Here is a 24,507-nt window from a genome sequence, read left to right as displayed (position 1 = left end):
TTGAACTTTATACCATTTTGTAATTCATTATGATGAAGGAAAATTGCTTTCGAAATTACTTGGAAAGGGAAAAGCGATTTAATTGCAGGGATTTAATGATGAAATGGCCAAGGGCTATGTGTGAACATCCTGCTCTTCATTATTCTGTTTTCAGTGTTTTTCGGCTTTTCTGAAAGATATAATAATAATAATAATAATAATAATAATAATAATAATAATAATAATAATAGATAAATCTGCAGTCTCTCTGGGTTTTTTTTAAGCTTCTATTAATCCAGAAGGAGAAGATGAAGAAAGAACCCTTCAAATCGTGCTTTTTTTTAGTTTTGGTTATTGTTACTATCACTGCCAGGGGAAAAATCCTGCCTTTTAAAAAAATCAAAGATTTCTTGAATTGGAGAAATCACCTGCCCCAGACCTTCAAAACCTTTGTGATACATTAACCTTCTACAATGGCAAAAGGAGTTTGTGTGACCCCAGTGAATAAAATGTCATTGCAATTTGGGTTGAACAAATATCTATGTCTATGTCTGTCTATCTACCTATCTACCTATCTACCTATCTACCTACCTATCTACCTATCTACCTACCTACCTATCTACCTATCTACCTATCTACCTATCTATCTATCTATCTATCTATCTATCTATCTATCTATCTATCTATCTATCATCTATCTATCTATCTATCTATCTATCTATCTATCTATCTATCTATCTACCTATCTATCTATCATCTATCTATCTATCTATCATCTATCTATCTATCATCTATCTATCTATCTATCTATCTATCTATCTATCTATCTATCTATCATTTACTTCTAATAATTAAATGTTCCTCTGTATTTCAAATAAGACAATAACACAACCTTACACATTTGTAAAAGAAAACATTTTCATTGGAAATAAGAAAAAAAAATCCTATCTAAAACCATATTTTAATGGGAAGGAAGGGGTGCTTAGTTTTGCATAATTCCCAAAATGTGAAGATAGGCACTCTCATTCACCAAAATGGGGGGGGGGGAGGTGTTTCTCAAATCAGCTTCTTTTAAACTACTCTTAAAATGCCGCAGCTTGTAAAATGCTGCAGGCTTACATTTCTTTTGGTTCTCTTGTTCTCCCAGCCTAACCCAAGCTGAGTTAACATCTCTTCTCTTCCAGTTCTGGGGCTGGTAAATCTCTCCCTCTGCCTTGCAATTCTCCTTACTGAAGTTGCACATTCCTCCTCCTGCCTTCGTCTCCATGTTTGAGCCATTCCCTTAACGGAGTTGCTTAAAGACCTATAACCTACCTTTACATGACTTACTGAAGCGGATTCATTTTAATCCTGATGTTGGTTAATTTTAAGCCTGGTTTGGGGGCTTAATATGTTGATAAACTCAATCTATTTATGAGTCAATGTATTGTGCAAAGGCAGCATGTCGGTTAATTCAGTGACCAGATTAAACATGTTATGTGAATACTGCTGATACAAAGAAGATCTGGGGGCTATCAATCCAGATATCAAATAGATAACTATTTTCCATCTAAACTCCAAAGAAATATGTTATTCATGTTGCCCATTACTTTGTAATTCTGGAAAGGCTCGGGCTCAAATCCTACTTGAAACTGAAAGTGAGATCTTTACCCAGGCTTAAAATGGCCTAATCCCCCAAAACAATGTTTAATTCTATTTCCCCCCCCCCCATTCATTTATATTCTACAATTACACTACTCCCAAGGTGATTTACACTGCAGTGTAATCTACCTCTAAATGTGGTAATTGAAAAATGAAATAATTATGTGTATCAAAAGTGCATCTGTAGGGTGGGTCAAACAAGTCAAATGGTGGGCACAACTGTCTTTTGACTTTTGATGACACCCCTCCCTTCTGCAGAATGCTCTAGATAAATGAAACAATTTGCTTTCTTTGCAGGAATAACAGAAACCATGAAGATTAGTCATCTGGATATATTAAGAAAAAACTGCGATTTTCCTTATAGTGCTGTCCAAACAGACTACCTTTGCAACTTGCATGACAAACAGATTAGGCAATCTGGTTTGGCCATGTAAATGCAATTGCAAACACAGAGAGAGAGTCATTCCAGAAATAATTCCATATTATTTGAGCAGCTTTTCTGGGGGTCATTTCTTTTCCAAGTCAACAATCAAAGTAACCAAACCGAAGAAGATTAATAGAAACCAATGGGGGTTTCATCTACAGTTTTTACTTTGTCATGGCAAATTGTTCCTGAAGTTCAAGGTACCGTCCACAATGCCTTTAAAAGATAGCAGTCCTACAAAGGGATAAACAGTTGGTAGACCCCAATGCTTCACTCCTTGAAAATTAGCTGTCAGCCTAGAAACTGTAATACAACAGATGGGTATCCAATCCAGGTTAGGGTTGGAGTCAATTGATGGTGGTGGTGATGATGACGCAGGTGTGCAGAGAAAAGCATATGGTGGTAGACAGAGAAAAATCACAGTGGCAAAAGCCACTTTAAGCTATAGTTATCTCTGGTAGGGCCAAAATGGAAAAGAAAGCCAGAGAAAAGTAGAAAGAAAGTAAGGCAATTAATACTTAAGTGATAAGAATTAAGAGGCATGATTCATAAATGATTCGTACGAGAATAAATGCATGATACATATTAATAAATGCATGCATGAATAAAATAAATATTTAGACTTCAGCAAGAAGAATAAGGACATGAAAGTCTTGGATGAAAGGGCATCGCATTCATACATATCCCATTGCCGATATATATTTCCTTAAAATGGAAGAAGACTGTTCTGGATGTAGCACAGTATATCAATGAATTTAAGAAACATATTCAAACCATGTTGTCATCATGTCAGAACCTGCAGCAATCAAAATAATAATCAACTAGAGACCTGTTTTATTTGAGTAGTAAATGTCTGTTTTGCTTGCTTTGTTTCTACCATTCTTAACAGGATAAAAGTAGAGGGAAAAATACACGGGCTTTAGTTTTAGCAATGCTTTGCTTGGAGTTGCATGTATGTTTCAATAAATGAATTTCTTTTTGGACTTAACACGAGTTTCAAGAGATTTTTCTTCATTGGGATTTGAACATTGCAGACCTGACACATCACTGAGTCACGTGAAAACAAGAAAAAATGGGAATCTGGGGGTTAAGCAAAGGAATATATTTCTAAGGCTTAACAATGGAAGACGAATCCATAAGCTTTGAAATACAGAGTTGTCATTCAGCTACCTCTTTTTCTTAACCCTAAAAAAGGCTTGAAGACTTGTGTCCTGATAGAATCCCGAGGAACTGGTTTTCTATGCGAGTCGAGTAATACAATGTGCAGTGATAGATAATCAAAGGAAGGTTGGTCTTTCGATGGTCTTGACCAGCCTGCAACATTCCCAGTTAATAGGAAGATGGGCAAGATATAAATTTAATAAATAAATAAATGTATTTTTAAAATAAATTTTACATGAGCATCTGTTAAGAGTCACAGGAGAGGTATATTTTTGTTATGCTAGTATTTTATCTCATCTATTTGATTTTAGTTCGGTGTTGTATTATTATTTTTTTTTCAATTTTTGCTGGTCAGTGACTGAATAACTGTTATTATTATGTGCATCAAATTGGGGCGATAAATGTAAGGATGCTCCAGCCATTGCCTGTGGCTCAGCAGTTTCCCACCTGACCTAAAGAAAACCTCCTTTGTTATAGCAAAGAGAGATTTTTAAGAAAACGTTAGGACTGTAAACACATATAGTTGTATAACTCATGAGGCTGCATAGGTTTATGGTACGATGTTTCAATTTTATGTTATGAATTTTATATAACCCACCAAGAGTTATGGTGATTGGGTGATATATAAATCATATGAAAAATGCATTCATTTAAAAATTCTAGTCTTGCTTGTAGCCTTTCCTGTCCCAGGTGGTTGTGTTAAAGAAGACAGCTGCTGAGAAGACGTGACAACAGATTATTCAACATGATGCCTGGGATGGAAGGGGCTCTCATTAGAGTTTAACAGCGTGTTACAAATTTGTGTTTGATCTTTGATCATAAATAAAGATGCATGTCTATGTTACAGAAGATAACCGGCTAAGAAGTCTTTGTCAGTTGACTGATTGGAGATGGAAAATGATGGCAAAATAGCCATGTTCTTTCAACACGTTCTACACTAGAAAACATTTTTATCTCTGTGTTCCACACCATCTACCTGGGCAGGCATGTCTTTGAGAAACTCCTTATCCAAGTCAAACAAAACAGCAACTCTAGTTAAAACAGCAAAATTTAAAAAGGGTCATAGGAAGCACTCTGGATACCAATGAACAGCTAGGAGTTCAAAACAGCAGAAATTAGAAGATCTGATGTTTCCTCCAGGCTCACCAACCAAGGGAAATGTTTTAAACAATCTTCAGATAGATAACATATATGATGTGTTAGACAACTTTGGGGGGGATAATGAGGAATAGGCATGTGGAGAAGTTGAAAATAACTCTGATGAATATCCAGCAAAGAGTTTAATAATGCTACTCCTCCCGGTTTGCTATGTCTAAATTAAGAAATTCTGCTGCAGGGAACTCTGCCCTCCCCACCCCGCCCCCCAATCTAAACTCTGATTCAGTCTTGTTGACCAGGCCCAGTCCTCTCACTACAGAGACTGTGATTTTGATCTCTGAGCAGGTAACAACCATTGACAACAAAACTGACAAATGGAAACTAATCCTTTTTACCATTTATGCAATTTGAAGGCAAATTGACAGACTGAACAAACGGTCCCTTCCAAGTATGAACAATATTAATGGATGGGGGGAGGGAACCAGATCCCCTTAGTGAGTGGAGACCACACTCTTCCCTTTGAGCCAAGCTTTACTGTGATCCTGCCTAGGGGGAGAACACAAAGTTCTGCCCACCCTTCTGAGATGGACGGGGGGGGGGGGGGAGGGGGTATATAGCAGCCTTGTTGACATCTTCTGCAATTAGTCAACCTTTAGCAACCCATGCTCACTTTTATTCTTAGCACTGGACATGGTTAATTCAGGATGCTTCAGAAATTTCCAAGGTTCTTCTTTCCTGTGCTTTACAGCCATTCCCCGTCCCTTAGCCTAGCTGTCTTTAGCAGCTCTAAAACTGCAGATTTTAAAAATTACCCACTATTAGTCTGGCCTACTGCCTTAGGATAAAGGGGTCTTCAGCCATTTTTTCCTTCAGTCCACATGAATATCCAAGCACAAACTGTGCAACTTCTGGAAGGAGTAAGAGAAACACCAAACAGCCCAAATTTTGACAGTAATAGCACTGAGTCTTTATCACAGCTGAGGCATAGCATCAAAGAGGAACAGGATAGTGGATTTCAAAACAATAATTCATGCATCCTTCTGTCTATGAGTGTGGTGCTTCAGATAGTCATGAATAACACAATAGAGGGAAATGTAATCATAAAAAAGTAATCCAAACCTCCTTAATGCAGATTACATGTTCTCTGTGCTTCCACTTGGACTTGGAAAGATTACTCGGCTTCCTGTCCAAAATGGCAGCAAGAAGATTTTATTGGCCATAAAGCACCCAACCATTCCACAGACTCTCATGAAAATGAAGAATTTTCTAAACAGTTTTCAGATTATTCCAAATCAAGCTTTTAAGGGTGTTCATATTGCCCCCTCTTATTACAAAAGGGGAGGAGGGGATTTGCAAGAACTTGGACAAAATAGCATTAGATGATGGGGGAAAATGAAAACCCTTCTCCTCAGAGCCGAGGATTTTCCATAAGTCCAGGGCCCTCCAGATCTGCACAGACAACCATACTAACAAACCCCATACTCAGAACTTATCAATGGGTGGCATGAGGAATGAGGCCTGATAGTGATATATTCATTCAAAATAATGAATGAATATATCCACCTGCCACAGGTGGATCAAAATAATGTAATTTCTAGATTAGATACCCTAATGAGCTCTTTAACATTTATTGAAAGGATGTCCAATTACTGCACTTAGTATGCATTCAGATTTGCAGAAATATGTTGCATTTAACTTGGTAGAGGTGGTCTCAGCTTTGGTTCACTTAGGGAGCCTTTGAAATATTAACTGGGGTGTCCAAGCTGTTGCATGCAAGACTGCAGAAGTGTCAACGGCTTCTTTTGAAAATGAGCAACTCTCATTCTATAAGGCACACAGGCAAGAGAAAGAGGCGTAAAGATTGAACCTTGGGTCTACTAAATACATAGTTTGAGTCTTACAGTCTGCAGTTGCCCGTTTCCTTCATTTTAATCTTACCAAGAGCTCTCTCCTTGAGTCCCTTTCTGGAAGACTTCTAGTTCAAATATCAGTCTGGGAGAAGCCTGGCAGCATGAAACAATCAAGCACTAAGGTTATCCAAGCGTTCTTTATAATAAAATCAGATTCAGCCATAAAAACACTGAAAATCCAAGGCCAGTGTGTGAGAAAGCAGAAATAAAGTAATGGATATCAGAAATAGAATCAAATACTTAGGAGTCCCGTATCCTACGTGAATCTCCTTGCCCAGAAAAGCCTTTGCCTCCCTGTCACCTGGAAGCATGATAGAAGTTTTCAAATCAAGCTAGGATTTATCATGGACAGTAACAGTGTCTGTTGGGACTAGTTTCTGGCTCATGACTTTTCAGTTTCTCCTTGCCAATATGCCACGAAAACAGTCTTTACAGATAGTCAATTCGGATCAGGAAAATACCTTCTCCAGTTGAACAAGTCCAGACATGTCAGACTACAACTTCCATCATCCCTAGCACCCATCACATCTGGGAGGACACTAAGTTGGGGAAGACTGCTGTAATGCACCCTTCCAAGATTTGATGCCAAACATGTGCTCATCTGAGAAGGTTGGGACTTCTGGGTATTATAAACCAGCATACTTTAAGGCTAGCTGATTGAGGAAATCTGCTATAACTACTCTTTTAACTTTTCTCTCTTTCTCTCTCTCTCTCTCTCTTTGGCAGGAATGGGGTAGCAGGATTAAATTATTTTGGTTCATTTGCTGAACCACGTCCATGCCAACCTCCTACTTCAAAACAAGGCATTTATCCTCTATCTTTCATTTTCCCCAACTGCCGTTCTGGAGCTTGATTTGACAAAGTGCGCTGCAGGAAGGAAGAAGTGGGAGAATGAAGAAAAAAGAAGGTTATTGACAGGTTAATTTGACCTCTATGAAAAAGTCATCAGAGCTAAAAGAAAATTATACAGTGACTCTGGAAACATAGCGAGGAAAAACTATTGATCACAGTCTGAACGTTATAATCCTGAAAAGAGATGCAAGCAGTGTGCTCAAAAGACAGTGCTCTTGGATAGCCGCCTGTTTATGATGGGGAGAGAAGTGAATAATTCAGCAGGTATAATCAAGTCATTATGGGATTAATGGGAAAAGATCATTGTGTTTTAAGAAGTGAAAAATTACAACATGAGGAAGAAACTATTTTGGGTGCCCCAAAGGCCTATCTAGAGGATCATCAGGGTTATGAAACTTCATCATTAGCAGAAAACTATTCTGGCTGTTTAAATAAAATGAAATGACTTCAAGTTCCTTGTTAGGTGTATCAACTCCACCTTGCTTGTCATTATATTCGACTGACATTCTTGCACAGGTTTGTCAGACTGTGGTACATTTCTGCAAGGTTAAGCACCTTATCAAAACCGATCTGCAAAAGCCTGTTTATTTTATTAGATTATTTTTAAAAAATTTTCACACTGTTTTAGTAGTCTATTCTATTTACTTACTTACTAGGCCTATATGCCTCTCCAACAGTAACTGATTCAGCAGCTTACATATCCTCTTTCCATAAATAAAGTTTAAAAAATCTGCACAGACCAATCAACTAACAGTGCAACAATAAATCATGATTCTGCACCAGTGAATAAAAAAAAGTCTATTTTATAATGCTATTTATATCCTACCATTCTGCTTATATAAGCACTAGAGGTGGCTTATTAAAAAGTAGAACTGGACACAACTGGCCAGATATGACAACACAGAAGCCAGTAACAAGACAGGCCTCCTCTACAATCTCCAAAGCTTCAGCCCACATCACTCCCCAGAGCAGGGAAGTAGTGGGGATAACAAGTCCCCTGTACCCCAATGACATTAACCTTTCCATGAGGTCTGCCTTTTGGGAAACTCTGATCTTTATCCTGCAACAGCTAAATGACATTGCAGTCAAGGTGCACAGCTTTCAACAAGTCCTTGATCTGCAAATCCTCCATGGCAATCAGGGAGGTAAAATGGCAGCAGAAGCTGGCCATGTCGGCATTCCCACAGCCTGTCCTACGATGTCAACAGAGCATCTGGAAGCAGTTGGTGCAGCCAAATACCACCACGTTCTACAGAAAAAGCAACTCCTCCTAGAAATCCATCAGAATGCCCATAGATGGAACAGCCGCAAGATTACTGTGACCTCCCTATCTCAGCTCCTAAACTGCCACAATAGAACAATTGATTTGAAGGATTTCCACTACTTACCCAGTCCAAGAAATTAATAAATTAAGTTCTACCAACTTTCAGCCAGCCATCTCTCCCCACCAGAGTCACACAAATGAGTAAATTCCTATGGCAGACTTATCACATCCAACCTGTCAGAGTCTTTAAGGACAAGTTAGTCCATGACCTCATCGTTCAGAAAGTGACAAATGGTCATGACCCCACAGGTAAGAGCCATAAAAACCTATGCTCCAAAGGCAGTAAATCTGCCAGCCGTGCTAAGAGCAAAAAGCCTCAGCCCACTTCAAGAGAGGAAGTTAAATCTATAAACACAGAACTCGTTAATCTAAGAAAAAAGCTAGCAGACATCAAAACAGCAATTCTGACATACCCTCCCAGAGCTGGTAGTGATATGGAAGTCCAGCACCAACTTAAAACATCTGCCCTATTGAGCTGCTTACCTTGTAAACCATCTTGCACTGCTGCCTCTCCTTTGACACCCACAGAAAGCTGTCAGCACACTATTCTGACTTCCTCACCAATAACAGTGAAAGTGACACTGACAGTGACACCTGTGAATGCTCCACACCAACCCTATTCAAGGAATCCATGCAACCCCAAGAAGTTCAAACCCAAAAGAAACTGCCTTGCAAACAAAACAAATCTCAGCCAAGCACTACAGAAACCCAACCTGGAGGTATACCCTCATCTACTTCCATAGATAAACTCCCCTCTTCTTTCACTGGATGAGCCAAAGGATGCTCCTCTTGCTAGAGAGTTGAGATTCCTGCTTGCCAGTGATCCCCATTTTGCTACCCATGCTGCACTGATTCTTCTGGTCTCCTTGCCAGAACGACAAACTCCTCTGCCCCATCGCTTGAGAAGAGAGGCTTGATGGACAAACAGATGGCAGAGGAGGGAGAGGAGGAATTTGATGGTACCCCACCTTCCCCTACTCCAGAGGGAGACACAGTTACAACCATCTCAACCATCAACTAATGCAAAGCTACTGCCCCTACAAAAATTACCCACCCAGCTCCTGATTTACAGTGCAACCACTTGACATCCAAGTGACCAGCATAAGGACACCCTTCTAACCTGGAGTATGGCTGGACGGTTTGCATCCACCAAAGATCCTTGTTCTACCAACTTCCTCTCCTGCCATGATATCATACTGATTCAGGAACCTGGACTGCTGATGAACTGCTATGAAATGGATTTCATTCATTCGCAATTGGGGCAGAACCAGGGGTAAAGCACGGAAGAGCAAAAGGGGTCCTGGGGGTCCTGGTGTCCACTACTCTACATGCCATAACAAGCCCCCTCCCCCAATTCAAGTCATATGCCATGGCAGTGTTAATCCAACTCAATCACTGTGTCCTGTTGATCATAAAGGCTTACATGCCCCCAATGAGGTGGAAACCCCAGATCAAAGCCTTGTGGGCTGAACTGGAAACTTATGCTGCTGACCTTATACTGTTAAACTTACATGCATTTGTAGTCCTGGGAGGGGGCTTCAGTGCTAGATTGGGCCCCAATGACCACACCCTCTATACACAACACTGTCCCTCTCCCAACCCTGAAGCCGATGGATTCATCCTCACCCATTGCTAAGAAGATCAGAAATCAAACTTTGCAGGCCTCTGCCTGGCTCAAACAATCTTTAGGCTAAACCTCCACATTTTAAATGGTCACCTTGAAAGAGACCATCCAGCTGAATTCACCTGGCTCCAGAATGAGTGCTAAGGACAATATAATTGTCTCTGGGGACCTTCTTCCAAATGCCAAGGCCCTAGAAGTTATGCCAACTGAGTCTCTTGATGCACTCTTGGAGAACTACAGTATAACACCCTTACCCAAGAGCTCCACCAGATTCTAACCCATAATAATAGTGCACTCTTGAGGCAACAAAAGCACCACTCTAAGCCATGGTTTGACAAGGACTGTGTTAATGCCAAAAAAACTCTTGCTACCACTTACCAGGCTTCTGTATCCAATACTATACTGACAGCTGCATTGGACATCCTCCAGGGGAAGATTTACCACAACAATTGCTGGCACACAAGAAAAAGGAAACCATGAAAACAACTGGACACAACTCATTCAGGCAGTCAAATCCAATGACTCAGTCTCATTCTGGCATGTCACATCAAGCTCCCAGAGCAATGGTTCATCCATGGTGGACTGTCACATCCCCCCCAGGGACCTCTTTCAGGAACTCTACATGGACATCTCTGTTGAAAGTGGATGCCCTAGCCAAACTATAGAAAATCTGCCAATGTGGGCACCAGTGACAGAGATCAAGAACCTTGTTGCTCAACTAAGACAAGGGAAGGCCCCAGAAGAAGACCTAAACCCTCCAGAGGCCATCAAAAACAACATGGACTTCTGAACCCCCACTCTGGCCTCACTCTTTACCTGCGTCAACACCTATGGCTGAGTCCCCAAGGACTGGGGGCTTGCAGTCATTGTACCTATATATAAAAAAGGGAAAAAATATGATCTTGCTAATTATAGACCGATCAGCCTCCTCAACACTATCAGCAAACTCTACGCAAGACACCTACAATGGGAATTCCAGGATTGGCTGGAACAAGAAAACATACTTGTAGAGGAGCAATCTGGCTTTAAGGTAGGCTAATCCACCATCGATCACCATCTCACTGAAAAATACTCTTCCTGCAGCACAACCTCCCTTTATGCTGCTTCAATAGATTTCAAAGCAGCATTTGATTCGATACCCTGAGCTAAACTGTGGGAAAAACAGGAGGCCTTCTCAATTGACCAACATCTATTTCATTTAATATGTATACTACATGAAGGGACCTCACTCCAAGTAAGATGTAACCCCCAGGGCCATCTCACCAACACCATTGAAACTGAGAAAGGTGACAAGCAAGGCTGTATATTGGCCCCACTCTTATTCAACTTCTATATCAACTCCATGATGAGCCACCTCCACAACATGAGTTCATGTTCACTTCACTCCCCAAAACTTGCTGGAAGACGCATCTCTTCTACTCTATGCAAATGAAGCAGCAATATTTTCAAGAATACCTATTGGGCTTAAAAGAGCGCTAATGCAGTATTTCAAGGAAGACCAGCTAGAACTTAATTATCAGGAAACTAAAATTATGGCATTTGCCAAAAGGCCCAAGTGCTACTCCTGGAGCATAGATGGCCACAAGATTGAGCAGCTCTCCTGTTTCAAAAACCTAGGAGTAGTCCTTCATTCTGCCAGCAGTAGGAAAGCCCATGGGGACTACATTGCTGAAAATGCACAGAAAAGCTCTTCTGCTATCCTTAAATTCCTTAAGACAAAAGGTGGCCACTATATACCTGCAGCACTCAAATTATTCAAAGCCAAGCCAATAGCACAACTTCTCTGTGGTGCCCAGTTGGGCCCCATCTCCAACTTGCACCACTGGAACTTGTACAATCCAATTTTTCTAAGATCAGCCCTTCAAGTCCCAGAATGTGTCTCTGATGCCACCCTGCAACTAGAGACAGGCCTCATGAAAGTAGAGACTAGAGTGTGGGTGACCATATTCAACTTTTGGCTCAGACTATCCTTTCTTTCCTTTGGCCTTGCCCCATTAACTATGAGTGATGACTTTCAATCCACATGGAAACAGGCAATGTCAGCTAAAATCTCATCCTTGGGCTTCTCTCCAGGTTGTCTACTCAGCATGGGATATGATCAGGCCAAAATACTCATTAAACAGCATGTAGCAGACACAGAGCAACAATTGGATCTAGCCAGGACCCCAAGCTTTATTGCCAGTGAATCCAAAAGGTATTCTGCCTCCTGCATGGCATACGAAGTACCTAAACACTGGGGGGCCTTTACTCTGGCATGATACCATGCCCTCCCCTCAGCTGTCCTGAAGGCCAATGTAGGAGGATTCCTTACCTGGAGAGACAAGGCCCCTGTGACTCTGGACACACAGAAACAACAGAGCACGTGCTTCTCCAGTGCCTGTATTACAGAGACATTCATACTAGCCTCATCTCACCATTACTGCATAAATGCCCAGGATGCACAGGACAATTTTACACCTTCCTGCTGCTTTCAGATACCAACCCTGCTACAACATATATTGTTGCAAGGTTCTGCGCAGCAGCAATTAAAATTTGTCAGATGATGACCTGTGCCATAAACTAGACTTCATGAGTATCTAGTTCGTCATACTAGAGTGCTCTGTAATTTGATATAGTCTTCCACATACTAACCTTTATGCTCCCCTCACCCGTCTAATGCTCCTACCTCTTCTTTTAGATTTTTTTAGACTCTTGTTTTTTATATATACTTTGTTTTAATCCATATATATATTTATATCTTCTAGCTTTTCATACTTTTTTTTAGACTCTGATGTATCTTCCATGCTTTTTAACTGACTGTACCCCACTCTCCTTATACTGGTCTAGGACCATAATAAAGAGTTGATTTGAATTGGCCTTTTGAATTCTCCACCAAATTTGTACACAGAGAATTTGTGTGGACAATTTTTCTACATTTGTCTCCAGGGAAAGAGAAATTCTTTTATAATTTCTCATAGGCTGGAGGCCCCTTTAGCATTACTAGGATTGCCCCTCCATACAAGTAATTCCCTCTTGACATCTTTGGAATTTAGTAGAGATGTGTGATAGCCAAGGATTACCCAAGAGTAGACATTTTACATGTAGTACTTGGCCACCTGTAACTAAGAATCTTCAAGAATAGCATGCTCCATCTCTGAGAATGTATCTGAAATTTTCTTTTTCTTTGAAAGAAACTCCACAAATTGTCTGCCAAATTGCTCTTAAAGGAAATGGGATCACTCCAGATAAAAATATCTCCACCCTGTAGGTCCTGAAATAGTTTTGTTTACTTTTAAAATATATGGATATTCTGCCTTTTGAGCAAAAAGCAAACCAAATCAAACCAAAACTAGAGTATGAGATGGAAAATACATTTCATAAATGTACTATAACATCAAGGCAAATCAAAACACAGAACCCTAACTAGCAAAGAATAGGGGGGAAACAATCCAATCCAAACTTTAATTAAGTTATCAAGAGAAACACACTAGCAGAGGCAGCAAAACAAATAAATTTTCACATTTGGAGAGATTGAAAGTACTTTGTAAAAAATACAGCTATAATTCAATGCCATAAAGCATACAAATAAGGATTTTGCATTGTGGATAGATGAACACAAGGATTCTGGCACACTATTTTACAGTCTAAGTTCAGCTTCTAAATCAAAGAAACGAAGCAATGATGTTTCCATCCGCCATGGGTATGGAAGAGTTTTAAAGTCATCCTTTGCCTAGCATTTATTTCTTGCTCCCAGCTCACTCTTACCTGGGTCACCAACTTCTCTGTCTACCTCCATTAACTCAGCCCTTCCACTTGATAAAATTCCAGATCATTAAAACATTTGAATCTTGGCAGCAGAATGAATGATAGGTTAAGTAAAACTATGCAAATGTAAGTAATTAGCAAGAACAGTTATGCCATGTAATCAATCACTGCGGCAGCAAGTTGTGTCTGGAACCTCCATAATTACATTTTTCTCCCTCCAGATTTGAGAAGGGCAATTGCTGTGAGATTGCCCTGTCATCATTTGGAACCAGAAAGTAAGCTGTACCATAGTGCTAAATTGTAAGCATATTGAAAATCAACTGGTATGCCTAACATATTCCTGAACTAAAAAAAGAGATTATAGAAACTACAGAGGGGACACCACATCTCTGCCAACTGAGTTTCTTAAAAACTTAGCAAAAACCATAAATGAATGTCTGACAGATTTTAAATATTAAATGAGAGCATGTAAATTATGCATGTCAAGATACCACTTTAATGTCTATTCTCTTTGCAGAGTTTGTGAATATGATTTAATGACTTTTTGCCAAGATTCTAAGGCCAATCATATTGAATAGACTTTAGTTTATCTTTTCTGCTACTGAAATTTACTTTGAGACGTTTGTGGTATGATGTCCATTCTTAATTTCTTATGATACAGTTAAAATAGCCCCATCCCATTCCGTTGAAGAAATTCACAAACCCAGAGATGCACAGACCATGGAATCAAAGATGTCTCAATGCAAACCCATGTCCATTCTTGTAAGCTTGGTGCAAAACTCTGAATAAAGTTAAACATAAAATGCTCTCCCATAATGTCAAATACATTCTCTATATATGGTGCACATGCTCATTACACAATGAATGGCTGCTCCAAAGAAGTCATATGTAGTCATGATGATGATAATGAAGATTTTCATGTATGTCAAATTACTGTTTTACTTCACTTAAAGCTAACCTGGTTTCATTCGGTACTGGCAGAATACTTTTTATTTCTTGAATGATATTCATCTCAAACTCCTAGCCATTCCCATTCATCAGATGTTCTCATATGTGTATATAACTTTTCCAAACTATATTGCTAGTAGCTTGGAAATCAATCAATCAATAGACTAAAAGCAAGATTAATAACATTAAAACAGGGGTGACTGAAGGAGGGGGTCAAAATGGCAGCCACAACCATGAGACTGAAACTCTGCCCTTTTCTACTTGTGTGACTGACATAAAAGACAGGCTTTAAGTGCATGAGGATGGCTACCATCTTGACTTTTTAACCCCCCTCCTTTGTATTACAAGAACATGAGTTATGAGTAATACATAACTGGACCTCCAAATCCATCTTTTGCTTATGTTGTGGATAAACAGATGCTATGAGGAAACTTTGAAACTTCAGTAAAGTACAATAAAAATAGAGCAATTGGCAATTAAACATCCAGGCATTTAGCCTTTGCAAGTTGGTACATATTGAAGGGAGAGAAAAATAACTCACCACTTCCTTTCTTCAGGTACAAGTTCCATACAGAGGATGCCAAAGGCAAAACAGTGCGCTAGAATAATGCACTGCCAGTGATTTCCCCACAGATTAAAGTTGGCTGCATACGTTTAAACTGAAGGGAAAGAGAAGTCGGGCTGGAGAGCAGGGATCAGTGAGAAAGAAGGGGCCAGGAGGAGCAAGATGCTCAGAGCTTACTCGGGAAAGAGAGAATATCTAATCTGAGTTGGCTCAAAGATCAGCCAAGCTACATGCTGTTTTGGGGAGACTAGTTTGACTTGTTTTTGAGTGAATACAACACAGTCCAGGCATACTGCAGAAAATCTAGGTTGTATTTGAGCAACATGCTTACCCAGAGTTCACTGAACTAAGATTTCCACTCTCAATACCTAAATATCTGGGCTGAGCATCAGAGTCATCCATGGGGGTTCTGCATGTGTCAAAAAATCATGATGGTGGCTACAACGAAACCCACTTTTTTTTTTAAATACGTTGCACATATTTTAAATGTGTGGGCTTTAGTAACAGAAATGCAGCCACCATTTGAGTTATCTGACATCCCCCTATGGATATCCCTGGTTGGACCATAAACTAACAATATAATTACATCTGCACAACCAGCTAGAACAGAAAACTGGTTGACTAGTTTGTGATTCAGAGGGTAGACACAGCTTTAGCCTGGGAAACCATGAAGGTAAGGTTGCCAGTAGGGTATTTCCTGTCCCCCTTCAGTTCTAATGACCAGCTGTATATTTCAAATTTGGGAGCCTTCAATGAAGCTACTTGTCAACTGCATATTTGAAAAAGGAGACTGGCCCATCCCGACTCTTTTCTTAGTTTGTACCACCTTCCTTCTTCCTTCTAGTCATTAAACCTAAAAATGTATGTAAATACAGAGGAAATAGAGAAGTGCAGGTTCAAGTGAATCGTTCTGTGTTCACAGCATGCATTTGTTTCACATTCAGGTCTCCTGCCCTTTAACTTACAGGATGCTACTGTGGCAGCCATTTTGGGATAGTTCAAATGAACCAAACAGTAAAACAAATGAATGAGTGTAGGAAGAAATAAGAACTAAACTGGGGTCCCCTGAGAAGAGACACTATGAAGAGAGATACCAATACTTTTCTGCTGCATATCCTCTTCTCCATCTTCTTTGCAATTTCTGGGGAAACATACTAAGCCAGTATTTCTCAACCTTGGGAACTTTAAGATGTGTGGACTTCAACCCCCAGAATTCCTGGGAGTTGAAGTGCGCACATCTTAAAGTTTCCAAGGTTGAGAAATACTGCACTAAGCTACACTTTTCTTAACCACGATTCAGCAAATAAGCTAAAATTGGCTTGGTTTATCCATCCTGCTATAGACAACCACATGGGCTAGGTTCACGCAATGTGCTAGGCCAAAATAAAGCCAACATATAACTAAGTGTGTGATTCACATCATGACTGGCATAATTATTATCACAAAAGGTGCTCTTTTCTGTCATCATGTCATGGAATAATAAGAGTTATGTGGAATACACCAGATGTTGAGTGTATTTACTCAGATGGTGTCAGGAAATGTGATAGAGCAACCTGGGGTGTATCTCATGAATTTTAATTAACTAAAACCAACCATTCTCATAAAGAAAGATGAACATTATATAACAAAGAGCATCACATACTGTACCTCTTTAAGCCACATTATTTGGGGGACAGAAAAATCCAGACATCCATAACCAAACCGTAATTGTCACATTTCAAATTGAAAAGTGTGATTTCCTTCTTTAGATGCCACATACTGTAAATGAGACACACTTTTTCAAACCAATTGCCAACAGCATAATAGCAACAGTGATAAGGAAGGCTGAATGAGTCAGATAAATTTAGCCTTACACTTGAAAACAATCACACTTAACTCAAGCAGGCCAGTTTCACAATAACAGTGCAGCCTTATGATTGTTTCAATTTCTCACATACTTGAGTACAGGTAACCTATTGAAGAAATGTGCTTCTCTGACACAGAGAAGTAATTCCACCCACACAAAGATAATTTTCAGATGATGGTTACTAGTTGGTCATTTGAGAGTATGCATCTTGAAGAAAATGAAACTTCCAGGACCCCACTGGAGTCTAGCTGTGAAGAAGATCAAATCCTCTGGCAGCCACCCCGCCCTGGCAGTCTCTTTGTTGAGAGATGTGCTTTGCAGCCAAAAAGATGTTACAAACCACTTATACCCATGTTCCCTTTTAAATGTTGTATTTCAGCTAAGATAGGAGAATGACAAGAAAGAGGTGGGCAGGGGCAAACAGCAGAGACGCCTTGCCACTGGTGATAAAATCACTTCCTCTTGCCAGTCACTTTCAGCAAATGCTGTCATTCAGGACCCAAAAACGAGGCACAATTCCAGCCATTTTGGTCTGCTGGGACAGTGGACCCTTTCCCCCATAACCATCCTATATAAAAGTGGATGAAATGATTACCACTATAGGGTTACACGTTCAAGCAGCCACACCAATCTTACTGAGAACCCTATTTTACAATGCCAATATCCACATCTGACAATCTGAAAGTTGGGACTGAGAATTAAGACAAAATGAATTATCTACCCTGGGATGGACCATTACCAGTTTCTTCTCATAAATCATCCTGGATGCCAAGGAATAATCTGGGATAAGCCACAGATGGCAGGGTGATCAAAGTAAATGAAGACAACCATTCTCCCCAAGACAGGACAGATGGTAACCTGGGTGTCTTCATCTCAACCTGCCCTTCTGATTTGACTTGAAAGAGATCCTTCAGTCCAAAAATCCCATAAGATAATCACAGCCCATGGTAGTTGAGACAACATATCCCACTTTGCTCAGATGCTTATATTAATGTTGAAATGCTTCTCTCCAAGACCCATGTGGCATGAGCTATTTCTCCCTTCCTTGGGAGGGAGGAGAAAGAAGATGATGCAATGAAGAGACAACATGGGGAGGTAGAACCCAAACCTTACCCTTCCATTGTAGGCTCAGTCCCCACCCATTTCTTGCTTTAGTTCCAAAGCCAAACCTAACAGAGTAATGCAGAATAAATGCCTCACTTGATCAGAAAAAGGTTACCCACCCCTACCTTAAAGAAGCTGACAACAGTATCACAGGTAACGTTTCTAAACCCACAGCCAACATGTGTAGCTGCAAACCTAGTCTGAACCAATCAAAATGGTTCTAAAGTCTTTTAGGTAAGAAAGAAAGATTTGTTCCAAGACATAAGGACATTAAATATAAGACATGGATGCATGGATGCTATATGAGGTATGCTCCTCTGTCTCAAAAATTCAGACCAATGCCATACGGGGTTCCAGTTCCATTTTATACTTTTTATACCAGTCCCATTCAACCTATATCTACTACTTGATCCTCATTTGTAATCAGTCACAGTTACAAATCTACAAGTAAGCCTACACAATTTACTTGGGTGTTGATGTGACACTCTGCAATTTCCATTTATAAGCTGTAGAAATAGAAGCAAAATATGAATACAATCACTTTATGTATGGACACATGGACAGATGTATTTTTCTCATCAGACCTTTTTATGGACTTTTCCTGTACTGAAGCCTCCTCTCTAGAGCCACATTCTGAATCATTAGAAAGTATAAAATGTTTGGACTGTTCCTGGTCGTTCTAAAGAAACAGATTTTCATAAAGACGGAGGGATCAAGACTCTAGCCCAGTGTTTCTGAACCTTGGGAACTTTAAGATGCTGGCTGGGGAATTCTGGGAGTTGAAGTCCACACATCTTAAAGTTCCCAAGGTTCAGAAACACTGCTCTAACTACAGGAATCTAGTACATTTCCACTTTTGTACATTCAGAATAGGACAGTGTGGATTTCAAAGGACTGCAGGATACAGTACATTTGCTAAGACAAAATGTCTGGTTGGTTCCCACAACCGGCTGAGCCGTATTGTGTAAGTCCACCCATAGTGTATTGGCTTCTGGTTTCATCTCTTTGACTTTGCTACTTGATCCAGTTTTCTCCACCTGAACTGAGCATACAACTCAAGAGTTACTCAAAACTTTGTACTAACAGAGGAGACCAGTAGTGGCAAAGGAGCTGTCTATCAGGCACTTTTTTTTTTACTACCCAGATCTTGTAGACACGGAAGATATGGTAGGCTTCTGAGGAATCATAAAACAGTTTTAAAAACCACTGCTTTTAGAAGTCCCAAAGAAGAGCATTCAAAGTTCCTAACCTTGGAGGATACTGATCCACTGGATCCCTTCCAAAATATAACAACCCCAAATGAATATCCTCAGGTATCCATGTGGAGTTTCTCCTGAACATCTATGAGCTTTAAAAAGGGACCTCGAAAGGCTTTGACTCAGTGTCTTGCCCTTCCCATGCCAAGCAAGAAGACCCAAAAGGGTTTCCACTCACCGCGAGGGGCCAATAGTGTGAGTGCCAATATATGGCCTGCATCACCAGATGTTGGTATTCTTTAGGGAACAGCATCCCGTATTCTCACCTTAATTTTAGTTTTCATACGAACCATGTGAATACATGTGTAGGGCTTGTACACCAGTAAATGAATGCATAGGAGTCTGTCAGGCCTAGCCCAAGGAACTCCAAGAGACAGTGCCAATTCAGTCCAGTTATGTTTATTAGCTACAAGCTCTAGCAAGAATCTTCCCAGACTAAATCTCCAGTTCCCAAAGTTCTCCAGCCACAACAGTGTGAATTCCTCAGGGAGGTGCCAGCCTCATCCTCTTGTTCCTCCCACGCGGTTCTGGTGAGCTAAGAAAATGTTTATCTCCCTGAGCCTGGCCTTCATAATTCCATTCCATCACAGAGTCACACACAATTCCCAGTCTACAAGTACTGCCCAGCACTACAGAGAGAGAAAACCTGCACGGGATGTTACGTGGCAAGCTAAAGTTGTTCCAGACCTTCTTTGTTGGTTGTATAATCCTTGCAAATCTTAAGCCTAGGTGAGCATCTAAGATCCAGAGGAGGCAGATGTTATTTTCCCCAAATACGCACCCTTTAGCCCAAGCAATGACACCACCATTTTTCAGATACGGCTCATTGTAGAAAAACAATTACTCTCATTCAGTCTATGGCTGCCAGTGACATTTTCATGGGAGAAGTCTCCACACAGAAGCAAGGCTCTCCCTGCTGAGAATCAGGAAACTCCCCAGAAGCAGAGCACATCGAAAGAGAATGCTTGCCTAACTTGCCTATTATCCTACACCTATGCATTTCTTTACTTAGCAATAATTGCCTTTTTGGATCAGAAGAGGGATGAAGAGACAATTAACCACTAAATGGAAAATATGACAAGCAGAAATAAAGAGTTCACTGACAGAGGCAGGCAGGCAGGCAGCCAGCTTCTGTCTAGATTCTCAGATTATCCTTTCAGGTCTTGCCTGCCGCCTATCGTGAACATCCATCAGACAGACACAGGTACCGGATTAACTCTGTTTCTTCAGTTCTCTCTCACCAAAGAAGGGCCTCTTCAGTAGTTTTAGAAGAGATTTTTCACCAGTTATTTATTTTAGTCTATAATCCATGCATGAGTTGGTTTTTAAGGTGGTTGTAGTCACTGTACCTCAAAGTGTTCTTTGTACTTTAGAATTTGGACAAGGATCAAGCTGGGCTTAGTCAGAGTCTACAATTGTTCTTATTCTGTCCCCTGGGCTCCAGGAAGAAAGGCATTATAGAAATAAAATCAGTTGAGACAGCTACCTCTTATTTAAACCAAACTTAACAAGAGCTTAGTTTTAGCTAAGCCCTGGCACTGAGTACCTCTTTAATTACTAAACCTATCTGTTGGAGAATGAAGAGGCTTTGGGGGAAAGGTCTCTGAAGTCTAACCTGTCCCCTCTCCATGACCTCATGTCAGGGGTGGGTGCTACCTGCACTAATCAAGCAGACTAAGCAAGACAGAAAGGATTTAAGGTGCAGACTGACAACGTGGCACCCAGAAACATTATAACACCACTATCATTTAGATGGTGTAGGTAGACCCCCAGTACATACAGAGAGATGGCTGAAATCTTGCAAGAGAGCCAAGCCTCGGATGTTCTGGTTTCACAGGAAATCTCATGAGATTTTGGCACAGTGCAGCATTGTGAATTTGCACAGTGGTGACTGCTTCTTGTAAACAATGCTGGCTCCTGACATAAGGATGGTGTCTTCTTCTGAAGATCTGTACTTTCTGGGGTGTCAGGGGCCTCTCTGCTTGCCAGTTACAGGGCCTCCCCAATCAACCAGCTGGTTCTTCCTTCTCCATGCCTGAGTTTGTTAGTCCTTGGAACCATAGTACTCTTCCAGACTATCTATGTTTGGGTTAACAGAAGTTCAAAGTTAGCTTAAATATGGAACCTGTAGGTTTAGTTTCCTTCCCATCTCTACCGCACCCAACATGTCAAATTGTGCACTCTTGACAGCACCTGAGATATCCCTTGTTAAATGGGAAAGGGCATTCTTTCCCTCTGACTTACAAACACAGATTGGTTTCTGAGAAGACCACTGGCTACTCTTTTGACACGTGATTGTTTTCTGCCCCTTCATTTCAAATGCAGGCTGGCATTCAAACGTCAACGAGTCTCCGTGGCGAAATGTTGACCCTTCTCTCTTGCCATAGGCCAGCATTCCAGGATCTCCACAGCTTCCCTGGTCAATTTCTAGAAGAAACACAAACAAAGATACGAAAGTGGGGAACATAAAGGGAAATGTTTGCATGTAATCTTTTATAGCATCTGGCGTTTTACTCTTGGCACGGTAGGAATTCTTTCCATAACGGTTAAAAAAACCCACATACTCATAATAAAAATAAATCAGGTTTATTTGCTTCTGGAAAACTTCTAATGTCCTAGCAGAAGTGGTCAACTGTAAAGAAGAATCAGCGTATGATCCTCCCAGCTCCTGTTCACATTCTGTGGTTAGAATGTAATCCGTCTTTTGATCTTATAGGACATTCCTGGGAATTTAGTCTGTATATAGAGTTGGAAACAGGAGGAACAGGTAAAAAAAATCAGGACTGGAGTGAATGTTACCAAAGGCTCCCTACCTGTTATTCTTCTTATTTTTTTTAGACTTTGGGATGTTGAAGGAAAAGAGAGAGAGAGAGAGGGAGGGAGGGAAGGAAGGAAGGAAGGAAGGAAGGAAGGAAGGAAGGAAGGAAGGAAGGAAGGAAGGAAGGAAGGAAGGAAGGAAGGAAGGAAGGAGGGTGCACCAAATCTCCTCTGAAAATAAAGCTACTCAAACTGTCATGTGAATCACTTGAAATTACAGGAATATTTTCCTTCTGTACTTCCATGATTGCAGGGTTTAGGAGCTGATATATCGCACTAAGATATGATGTTATTTGCTTGGATTTTATCCTAGGGTGTAGCAAAAACCCAAGCGCAAAACACTGAAGTATGGCTTAAAATGTTGTGCTCTTGGAGTTCATTCAGCAGAGGAATGAGATATTAGGATTGAAAGTGGGAAAGATGCTTCTGCTCTGGCATGGGGGCACCTGCTGTACCTTTCAACACCTTAAAGGAGGCTCCCTTTTCCTGGTCTTGAATGGTACTGCAAAGTTCATGAACCATGCATGTTTCAGTTCAGGAAGTGTTAAGGACGTAGAGACGGGTAGAGTAAAGGTGTCTGTGCTGGTCCTGAAGCACCAAAAGGTCCAAATACCTGCACATCCCTCTCATCAGGGATGTCCACAGGTGTGCTCAAAGAAAGTCAAGATGATGGCCCCCCACAGGGCTATCGAAAATCCACCTGGTTTTTTAAAATTAAAACTTTGCAACACATATAAAAACAGGTGGAGTTTCAATTGCATTATTGTGACTGCTGTCTTGACCTTTTTTTACCATACCCTGTGGAGACCTCTGCCTATCTTAAACCATGGTAAGCACGGACAAGCATGAAGAGCGGACACTGCTACATGGGATGGGCTCAAGAGACAATTAGAGCAACGATTCCTTCAAGGGCTTCTTTCAGATGATGCATCTGAAGCCCTGCTTGGGTCACACATAAAACATTGCCTTTTTTATCATACTCTGCAGACACCCCTGCCACCTTTCATTATCCACTTTGCTTTTGTCATCTGAGAAAGCGCATCCAAGAAAAAAAAACCTTACTTTTTCTCTCTTTAAAATTTCTTGGGAGATACCTTCTCTAAAGAGACATGTTAAATTATTGAAAATTTGCACTGACCCATTACTTATTTTGATACATGCTGGCTGGCAATAAGCCTTTTTCTCTAAAAATTTTCAACTGAACCCAGGAAAGCTATAATCCTTTTGCCAAGGAGGCCAGGCACAGAGATGGCAATGACAAAATGACACGGGGGAAGTGTGAGAATTCCTTTCTCCTGCTACGATGGCCTGATTCTGACAGAAGGTTGAGACATATTGTGCTCTCTTTGCTTCTGGCTTAGCATGTTATATAAAAAGACTACTATGATTAAAACATCCCAGCTAGTATTATGGAAGAAACACAGCCCTTGTGAAAGCTCACCCACAAATCAGTGTCAGTGCTGACCTGTAGATTAAACCAAATATAGGGTTAATCTTTTTAAGGCACTTGGCTTGTTGGAGTTGTTGCTGCTGTAACAGTCTCCCTGCTGCATGGCAACTTCCCTGCCTGAACCTCCCCAGGCTGGCAGTGGAGTTTCCCAGATTTATGGTTTTAGGGGACTTCAATCTGCTTTCTCTGAGAAACGGGTCTGGGGTAGCTCAGGAGTTCATGGCCATATGACAGCCATGGGCCTATCCCATATCATCCAAGGCCCGACATGTGAAAATACACCTGATCTGGTCTTCCTGTAGGAGCAGTGATCTGGAATTGGGGGAGATCTCTGTTGCTCCCCTGTCACGGTCAGATCACTCCCTGGTAGCCACTGGAGTTCTCTGGTGCAATGCCTCACTGCAGAGACATGGGACCTATTTGAGCCATACCCCCAGGGAACTAATTTCTCTCTGAGAGATTCCAGAGTGAGCTTGGAGCTGTTCCTGATGGTCTGCTCAGTTGTCTGGTTGAGGCTCTAACTGCTGCCTGGAACAAGAGGGTGACAAGAGCTTTGGATTGGATCCCGCCCTTGCAGCCTCTATTTGCCCATGGATCCTACCACTCTCCAGCTGAAAAGGTTGATGTCACCCCTCCAAGGCAGGCCAAACCTGGAAACCAAAGACAAGCAAGCTAATACTACTTTTATTATAAGGTTATAATAAAATAAATAAGAATCTTGCAAGTCTGAATGTGCTTCCTCTCTGCTCCCTTTATCTTCATGA

The 24,507-nt window shown here is 40.8% G+C and overlaps 1 protein-coding gene across 1 annotated transcript in view; it reads right to left on the bottom strand.

Moving 5' to 3' along the window:
• Positions 1 to 24,507, bottom strand: part of CSMD2 (CUB and Sushi multiple domains 2) — a 611,879-nt gene that overhangs the window by 197,851 nt on the left and 389,521 nt on the right. The window contains exon 13 of the mRNA XM_088153370.1: positions 21,721 to 21,903. Coding sequence (XP_088009496.1) covers positions 21,721 to 21,903 — 183 coding nt within the window. The remainder of the gene's footprint in view (positions 1 to 21,720; positions 21,904 to 24,507) is intronic.

Source organism: Python bivittatus, unplaced genomic scaffold (genome assembly GCF_059951505.1).
Source record: "Python bivittatus isolate LINGU-HERP-01145 unplaced genomic scaffold, Pbiv_v1 ctg000040_np1212, whole genome shotgun sequence".
Taxonomy (NCBI): domain Eukaryota; kingdom Metazoa; phylum Chordata; class Lepidosauria; order Squamata; family Pythonidae; genus Python; species Python bivittatus.
Note: the sequence above shows the minus strand (reverse complement) of the source record. Positions and strands in the feature narration are given on the sequence as shown.